Source organism: Bos indicus, chromosome 2 (genome assembly GCF_029378745.1).
Source record: "Bos indicus isolate NIAB-ARS_2022 breed Sahiwal x Tharparkar chromosome 2, NIAB-ARS_B.indTharparkar_mat_pri_1.0, whole genome shotgun sequence".
NCBI lineage: Eukaryota > Metazoa > Chordata > Mammalia > Artiodactyla > Bovidae > Bos > Bos indicus.
The window spans coordinates 10584212-10594356 of NC_091761.1; the positions used below are offsets into that span (position 1 = coordinate 10584212).

General features: G+C 35.0%; 1 protein-coding gene across 1 annotated transcript in view; it reads right to left on the reverse strand.

The window, feature by feature from the left end:
- Window positions 1–10145, reverse strand: part of FSIP2 (fibrous sheath interacting protein 2) — a 143710-nt gene that overhangs the window by 27805 nt on the left and 105760 nt on the right. The window contains exon 17 of the mRNA XM_070801266.1: window positions 631–10109. Within this exon, the coding sequence (XP_070657367.1) occupies window positions 631–10109 (9479 nt within the window). The remainder of the gene's footprint in view (window positions 1–630; window positions 10110–10145) is intronic.

The window sequence follows — 10145 nt, forward strand, 5'->3', positions numbered from 1 at the left end:
GTGTGTTGACAAATGTTGCTAAAAGTAAAAAGAGTAGTATTACTGCTGTAGAGCCTTATATAAGAAATGTATTTTAGATAGTTTTATTATTATTTCAGTCAGCACAATTCTGCTGTCAAGGGTGTGTGTGTGTGTGTGTGTATGTGTTTGTATGAGAGTTGTTCAGTCGTGTCCAACTCTTCGCGACCCCATGGACTATAGCCTGCCAGGCTCCTCTGTCCATGGAATTCTTCAGGCAAGAATATTGGGGTGAGTTGCCATGCCCTTCTCTAGGGGATCTTCCTGACCCAGGGACTGAAACCCGATCTCTTGATTTGCAGGCAGATTCTTTATCCTCTGAGCCACCTGGGAAGGCCAGTCAAGGGTATATCCCTGTATTCTCATTATTTTTTTCTTAAAGTTTAAATTGATTGTCTTAGGAAAACTAGCCTGAGACTTTTAGAATGAGCCTCAGAGCTGGAATGGCAAGTCCCAGTAAGTCATATAACTATACAGATAAACTTATGCCACCAATTTTCCTATTGGGTTGGACAATAACAACAACAAAAAAACACATTCTCATATATCCATCTGAGGAACAGAACAGAACAACCATTTCTCACTTTTTTTTGCTATTCTTTTTATACTTACCTCAAAGGGTTTTATATCTAGTCGTCCTGTCTTGCTCAATGAGGTCCGTCTTTCTCTCTTCAACTCCCTTATAGTACATGTGTCTGAGGGATAACTTCTTCCACCTATTGATGCTCTTCTCAGTTCTGCTATGCTATGTCCAGTATTCTTTAAACATTCCGTCTGAAGTTTCTCAAGGGGTTGAGTTTTTATAGAAATTACTGCTAAGTGTTCTGAGATAATGTTTGGATCTATTTTGAGGGGTTTATTCCCAACATGTGGAACTATTTTAATTGCAGAGTCCTCTACAATTGAATCTTTAGTTGATTCTTTATTTAAGTCAGGAATCATGTTAACAGCATGCTCTTGTGCCTTTTCAACAATTCTGTTAATGTCTAGATCTCCAAAGAAACAAGCATTTGAATTCTTTGGACTAGCTGAATCGAAGGGAAAATTTGAAACTTCATTAATAATTAAATTAGCCACTTTTTTAGGGAAAACTCCGTTTGTACTTTTTATATCATGATAAAGATCCTTTTGGGTTCCAGATTGTTGTAGTACATTACTATAAATAGAATCAATAACCTGAGAAACCATTTCTATACTTTCTGGATTTAGAAAGTGTTCTTCAGAATCAGCAGCAACAAGATTAATATTACTCTTTGAAATTTCAGCCGTCACAGATTTTGTCAGTTGAGATGCAATTTTATTTAATTCAGGCTTTGATAAGTTTTTTGCATGTTTGCTTGAGTCACTTGGCAACCTTACTATTTTAGCCAAGAACAAGGCTAGTGCTTCCTCTAAAAACGTGGCATCTAACATAGAACCTTTTTTGGATGAAGACTTTTCCTGGGACTTAAATTCATCAACCATTTTGACTACTTTTTCCATAATTTTAACAGCTTCCAGAGCTAATTCTGGACCTGATAATTCTTCCTGTACTTGAGGTTGAAATTTGGATTTGGAAATTTCTTTCACCATTAAAAACCCTATTATATCAGAGAGGATATTACTCTTACCCATTAAATCTTTAAATATAGAATTGAGTGAGCCAGAGTGTTTTAAAATACTGGTATAAACAGAATTAACTACTTTTTCAATAGCTTCATTGTCAGCCAAAGGTGCAGTAGGTATTTCCTTTGCCGGTGATACAACTTTAATCTTATTTTTGGAGATAATTTCTTGTATTGAATTTAATATTTTTGATGTTATTTTTTGCATTTCAGTTTCTAGGGATTTGGGTCTTTCCTTATTGACCTTTGGAAACGCAGATAAAAGCTTCGATAAAAATTTTACAGCAATTTCTTCTATTATGTTATAAGGCAGTATACACGCCTGTGATGGATGAGGCTGGGGAATGTCAGCCATTTGGACCACATCTTTAAGAATATTTTCAACAACATTGTCAACTTCTGCACACTGATACGGTGTTAGCTCTCCAGAAAAGTAGTTCTGCAACTGATTGCCAGTCACTTCTCGTCGAAGTAAGTCAACTATGGTTTCTGAAAGAATTCTACATCCACTGGCTGCACAATTTTGTATACTCTCTTGTGACCCAAATTGTGACAAGAGATTATTATAGAGTGATTGAACCACTAATTGAATAGTTTCATCATCACTGGGATGTAAGGATTCCACATACTGTATAATCATATCTTCATCTTTGGAGATCTCTGTTGTAACTGTACTTAATAACTTCATTTGAAGGAAATCCAGTTCTGTAAACCAGCTGCTTTCATATGTTTCTGCTATGGTGTTTGATACGGTTGAGAAAATTTTAGATAAAAGAGTAGAAATCACATTCTCTAAAAATTCATGAGGCAGCATGATGGTATATGGTGATGATGTCTGACATTCTTTGCTGGCTGTTTGAGCCACTTTTTGGACCTTTTTAACAACATCCTTAGTTTCCAGAGGCAAACATGATGAAACTGGAAACTCATCACACAATATCAAATTAAGCTTATGTTGAAAAATTTCATTTATCATTGCACTAGCTAATCTTCTTGCTAAATGTCCCCCATTATTCTTTATATTCTTACAAATGGAGTCTTGAGATTTATATTCCTTCAAAATATTGCACACAGAGGCATGGACAACTTTGTTGACCAATGTTTTATCAATTGATGACATTTTATCTAAAAAAAGTATCTTATTTGAAGAGGGTTTTTCAGTCATTGTGTGACTCTTATCCATAGTTATTGTCTTAACGTTGCATGGTGCTTCATCTATATTTGATTCTTTATGCCTGGGATATTCCTTAGGAACTGATGACACTTTATCTGCAGGAGGAAAAACCTGATATTCTTTATCTGGCCTAAATACCTTAATTTGAGCATCAGAAAACTCCTTTAACAGTGAATCAATAAGTCTCATAGCTGTGTCATAGAGTTCATCTTGATTTTCATCATCACATACATTTTGACATCTATCATATGTTTGTGTTTCTGGTGAGGAAGAAAATACCAATTTGTTAACCATTTCAGTAATAACATCTTCTAAAAATTTAGCAGGGAAAACCACAGGTTCTGGAGGGTACTGAGGACTGTCTGGTTTACTAGGTTCCTTTTTAATATCCTTAACTTTCACGCTGTCATTTTCTCTTTCACCCCCTCTCTTCTTTTCCCTCTCTTTTTCTATTTTGCTTGCATTCTCTTTTTCTTCTTTCTCTTTGGCCCTGAGATTTTTGTTGGCTGAGAGGGATAAGTCCTTTGTTAAAACAGACTGTGCAAAATCCTTGCCAATCTCTTGAGTTACAGGCAATGCTTGAGTTATAGGTGATGCTGTATGACTAGGAAGACTTTGTTGTCTTAAATAATCAGCTGATTCTTGAGAATGGTACATTCCAAAGATACTGTCATAAATATTCTCAGTGACATTTTGGACTAATTCATAATCTGAGTACTCTCCTTCCTTTATGTCTATTTGAGCTGAAGAGTCTTTCCTCTCCTCGTCGTTTGGCTTCTGGGTAACTGCTTCTGAAGGTTTCTCGATTGTGTTCTCTGTATTTCTCACTTTGGCTATCAAAGAAGATAACTGAAGGGGGTTGTCTTCTGTTTTTAATGAACTTTCTCTTGTTTTGTCAACCTTCTTCTCATTGCCTATTTTAAAATCTAGTTGAAAGATTTCCCTTTCACCATCAGTAGCTACTAGAATTTGTGTGTGTACCTCCTTACCTTGCCCCTCCTTATCTGAAGCTGATATTCTTTTCTTGTCAGTTTCATTATTTTTGAGTGTTCCCTTCAAATATGGCTCCTGTTTATCTTTAGTTTTTGTAGTTGGACAAGTAACTTTTGATACATTGTATTTTTGAACTGGAATTCCCATTTTGTTTTTATTCTCTTTATTGGCCACACCTGCAGCTGGTCCTGATAACAGGTTAACTACATTGCTTTTCATAATACTAGTTACAGAGGTAACCACTGGGTCTTGGATATCACCTGTTTTCATTGATGTCTCCTTAGTTTCCAAACTTTTCCTTTTGCTCATTGCACCTCTATCTACTTCCAAAGTATCCAACACATTTTTCTGGTCTGAAGTTAGAGATGCGTGTTTATATGACTGTTCTGATAAAGTAAGTTGATTCTCTTTTAAGCATCTGTTTATCTGTGTAGAAGTTTGCTGTGGAAGGTGTTTAACCCTTTGAGTGATGTTATCTGGATTTAGAAATGAAAAGAAAGTAGAAGACCAGTCTCCTGAAAAAAGTGGTTGAATCTTGAAAGCAGAGATTGCCTTCTGGGCTAAAGTAGCAATCATTTCTGTAACAATGTTATTTTTACCATTCTTCTGAATATCATTAGATCCATAAGTTTCTATGAACTGATCATACACAAAATCAGATATCTTATCAACTGTCTCTTTATCAATTGGTGGAAAAGAAAACATTTCTTCAGCATTTGGTAGAACTTTAATTTCACTTTTCCTAAATTCTCCTATCAGAGAGTTTGCAAATTTTATAGCCAAGCTCACAACATCTGGCTCTGGTTTTTCTTTTTTCTTAATCTCTTCAGTGATACTTGGAAGAGAATAAAATTTGCGAACAAGGTCAACAATTACATCTTCCAAAAATGTAGCTGAATATAGAGAAGGCTGTGTCTTTTTTTTACCAGGTATAGTATGTACAGAGACATGGTCATAATTAGATAAGCTATGGGAGGATGATTCTTCACCATGTAAAAATGGCTGCAGATGATGATCCATGATTTCCTTCATAATGAAACCAGCTATTTTACTGAGGAATGAGCCTCCATTTTTGTTTGCATCTTTCTGGACTTCAGCTTGAAATTCAGATTTTTTCAAAATATTATTACATATAGAGTTAATCAAATCTTGAATCACTTCTAATTGCACACTTTCTGCATTCTCCTCTGCTGTAGCAAGACAGATCTCATGTTCAGAAATTTCTTTGATGATTTCATCAGTTAGTTTTGATGCTGCATCCACGAACTCATAATCTGAAACCTCTTCCTCTTTTAGTTCACTTTCAGTGTCAGTCAAAGGGAAGATATGCACTAGAAGCTTGTAAATCATATCTTCTAAAAGAGAACATGGCAACACAGTAATACATGATGGCAAGGCATGGCTATCTCTCATGATGACATTGAGTACATTTCTGATGATTTTATCAGCTTGAGGAGAAGAAGAGGAAGAAGATATTAATTCTCCTGAAACTAATGACTTTACCTGGCAGTCATAAATTTGTTCCAAAAGGAAATTATATATTTTTCTTCCAAAACAAGCAGTGTCACTTTGCATAGCCCTATATATTTGAATCAGAGATTTATATTCATCTAATATTTTTTCATAAGTACGGCTGACTGTTCTTTGAACCATTTCTTTATATCCTTCTGAAAAACACATATCAGCATCAAAGCTATCTGCAAGGAAAATCTCTGATGTGGTGAACTCCAGAACAATTGATTTTACTAATGTTGTAACAATGCCAGTAACTTTGGCTTTTACTATATCTGGGTTTTCAGCAGCCAAGACATTGTGTGAGAATGCATAAAGGAGTTTACATAAAAGTTCAGAAATTACTTCTTCCAAAAAGACAGCTGAATTCATGATGAAGGACAACTGTTTTTCTTTAGGATCTAATACTTTCTGTTTATAAGTTTGATCAACTTCAGCTGAAAGGAGAGTTTTATCTCCAGATAAAAATGACTGAAGATGATGATTAAAGATTTCTTTTATTATAAAACTTGCTATTTTTGAAACAGGTATATTATTTATATCTTTTTTATCTTTTGTAAGAGATTGGTATATACTTGAACAGGAAAGAGCAGCATAAATGGAATCAACCATGGACTGGATGTCTTTTTCTGAAATCATACTATGTTTTTCATTCCCATGTTTAATAATACATACTGCATGTTTTGAAATTATTGACATGATTTCATTTATCAGTTTTATGACTGTATTACTTAAGTCTGATTGAGAAGTATCTTGGTGTTCTGTACTGGAGACCAATGGACTCATCTGCGATATAAGCTGAGACACAATTTTTTCCAAATGAGTATGTGATAACATAGTAGTATATATTGTCGAAGCCTGTCTTTGGGATCTTGATTTAGTAATGTCATGGTGAACTTTCTTTATCAAAATATCACTACTAAGTTTGGATTGTGACCCAAATGGAAGCTTTTCTGTAAGATTTGGATGAATTTGGAAATCAGAGGTTTCAGCCAGGATGATTTCAGTTATCTTTGCAGCCAGTGTCTTCGTGTCATTTAGAAAATTTTTATCAGGCATTATTTCCATTTCATATTCTTGCACAACTTTGCTGTACACCGTGTCAATAATGTTCTTGACCACATCTCTCTCTACTGGAGGCAAACATAAATTTTTCTCTGCATTCTCTAAAATGCTAACTTTAGCTCTTGAGAATTCCTCTGTTATGAAACGTATGAGTTTTTCAGCTTTATCAAATAGTTCATCTTCTGAATCTCTTACTGATTTTGTTTGTACAATGCCTAACCCCCTGTGGAATATTTTGCTTAAAACCCCAGAAATCACATCCTCCAAAAAAGCTGAGGAATAAACACTGGCATAAAACCACTGCCTTCTCTCATCGCCCAAATATGTGTATGATGAAGAAGGTAATGACTTTCCATCCACAAATGGCTGAAGATGTTGTTGACAGACATATTTAATGATAAAACCTGCTATCCTGTCAATAAGAACATCATTACTACTTGTGACACTTGGCTCAACTAATTCTTGAGACTCAGAGTTTAGAATATTTTTGAATACTGAGTCCACAAGATGGTGGATATCATCTTCTGAATAAAGAAACTTGGTTCCTTCTTCATCTTTTGAGAATCGAATTTCATGTTGGGAAATTTTCCTTCTAATATCACTGATTATATCTGAAGCAATTTCATTGAAATTAGCTTTTGATCTATCTTTTGGAATTTCTCTGTTTGCAACAATGCTATGTGCAGAGGGAAAAATTCTAGATAATAGTACTCTGATCATGTCTTCTAAAAATGTGTATGGCAGCAAGGTGTTATATGGAGATAAACTCTGACTTGGCGTGGTAGATCCACTGATGTTACTAAGAATGTCTTGAACAATATTGTCAGTTGTTGAAAGAGAATATGAAGATGACAAATTCCCAGAAAACAGTGGATGAAAAAGGTAATCTGAAATAGCTGCTACAACTAAGTTGGTAATTTTTTCCACAAAAATACTGCTGTCTTCAGACTCTTTATCAAACTCAGGATCTAATCCATACTGTTTTAAAACATTTCTATAAACTGAGGTGACCAATTCGTCCACAATATCTGTATCCACAGAAGGGTAAGACTGTTCTTTGTCATTATATAGAAGGTGAACTTTAGCTTTGTCAAAATGGTTATTTACTGAGTTTACAATTTTTTGGGTCATGTTTTCCAGCTCAATTTCAGTGTTATGCTTTGGACTGAAAATTTTTGATAAAAGTCTGGCAACAATTTCCCTTACAAATGTCTCAGTGTAAATACCTGCGCCTGCTGGCGTCTGGGGTCTGTGTGACTCTATGACTTCATTGAGAACTTGTTTAACCATATTCGATATTGCATCTGAAGGAGTTTTTGGACGAGGTAAACTTTCTCCACACAAAAATGGCTGAAGGTGATTTTCAACAATCTCTTGGATAATAAAACTGGCTATTCGGTCAACCAAAATCGGGCTTCGGCTGAGTATACTTTTCTGTATTGAAATAAGAGAGTCATAGGTTTGCATAATATTTCTATAAACAGAATCCACCATCTTCTGGAGGTTTTTTCCTGTACACAGATATTGATTATCATATATAGTGAACCAAATTTTATGTTTTGAAATAGCTGATATAACCTTATTTATTATACAGGTAGACATTTCATTAAAATCTGAACTCACGAAATATTTGTTTTCCAAAGAGGAAGTTTTACTGGGTGGAGGAATGAGTTGAGATAAAAGTCTTCTGATGATATCTTCTAAAAATGATTGTGATAACATGGTGCTATAGTCTGTTAAAGACCTAGGTTTGGAAGTAAATTCCCTCAGGTTATTTTGAAGTTTCTGTAATATAATTTCAGCATTGAGAGGGTAATATGAATTGTGTAAGAGCTTTTCCCTGAAGCAAGATGGGAGTTGGTAGTCCAAAATCTCTAACAATATGCTATTAGTTATTTGTTCTGCTATTGAAGTACTGTCACATGCCAGATTACCACCACAGGTCACTTTTGATTTATATTGCTGTAAAACACCATAATAAACTGAGTCAACAATCCTACTAACAGTTTCTTTATGGATTGGTGGAAAACATAGCCTTTCTTCAGAATTCCGTAAAACAGTGACCCTTGCCTTATTAAACTCATTCACTATACTGTTGACAAATAATGTATTCATCTCATTGAGCTGGGCATCCATGATGTTTTCATTTTTGCCCAACAGTGAAATAGAGAGATTAAAAAACAGTTCTGAAATTATGTCCTCTAAAAATGTGGCTGAATAAACACCTGTGTTCATATCTCCTGGATAAAGCTTATTATGGATGGCTATTGTATTCATATCCTTTGTTCCCTGTCTTTTAAGAGGTGGCACATTAGCAAAATTTACTGAATATTTCTTGCCAAACGGTGCTTGTATTTTGGAGCTAACTACACTGGGATTATTCAGGGGTCCTGTCAAAGCATGGCCATAATAACTCATGCATCCTAAAGAGCCTCTACCTTGTTCGAATTCTGTTAATTCTGGCCTTTTTGCTTTTATAAAACTAGGCTGTATTTCTCTTGTTCCATACTTCAAATGCTTGTTTGCAAAAGGTGGACTTTGGGGGAGTTGTATACTGTGATGTAGTTTATCCATCAATGATTTAACCAAGCTGTGGGAAATAATAGTAAGCATAGAGTCTGATGACAATAAATCCGGATCCATTTCTGCCAGATTTTCCAAAATGTCTGACGTATAATCCCCTTGAAACTGTTCCCAGTCCATTGTTCCATTACAGTAGTCAAATTCTTCATCTACACTTTGAAGTATTTTTAAAAGTTGACATTCTTCTGCTGATACCTCTTCAGAAAGAGGGAAATTATCAAGAAAGACAGAGTTTGTGCATTTTTCTAAAAGTGTTCTGATTAGTTTCTCACATACAACATTGAGAAGGAAAACTGATTTAGGGGAGAGCCCTAAGTTATTTCCAAGTATGTTATTATATTGCCCTTCATACGATGATGAGAAAAATGTTCTTGCTTTTATTTCAGAACCCATAGCCTCATCTGGCTGTTCATCTGGTAAAAATAAATCTAAAACAATACTGAAAACTCTGTTGACTATTTCTTTGGATTCATGAGTTTTTAGGCTACCAGCCAGACTATCTAACTTGTGTGCCAAATAATTTAATTTATTTTTTTGAATGATATGATCAATTTGGTGAGTAGCTAATCCCCAGTCTCTGGAACCTTTCTGTCTTTGCATGGTATTTCTTCTGTTGCAAATGGGCATACTATTACTTCTGAGCATGGGAAATGGTCTGTTTCTTCCGCTATTTTCAAGGTGATGATTTAAGCCTATTTCTTTGGACAGTACATGAATCACACCTATTAAGAGGTCCTGAAAGAGATCATCAAAATCAGCAGCACTTACTCCTGGGCAGTAAGTGTACTTTCTTGTTAATGAAAACATTTGCTGTGCAATGTCGGTCTCTATGATGTTACTATTTAAAAGGATTTCAGTGATGATTTCAGAGATACTTAGGGCAAGTTCTCCAACAGAAATTGACCTACTCTCAAATACTTGAGAATCAATTGAAATAATAGTGTTAAATGCAGCATTTTGTCTTTCCGATGTTTTCTCTTTTTCTCTAATATCTGTGGTGCTACCAGAAATGCTTGACATTAAATGGCAAATGACAGACTCAGTGAGATGTTCACAAAATTGATGAAGTGAAGAATCACTATATATGCTTCTTAGAGGCGATTTTGATTCATATTTTTTCCTTGACAGTGTGGAAACAATAGACACCTTCTCACTGGAAACTTAAAAAAGAAAACATTACCATTTTAGTTTGCATT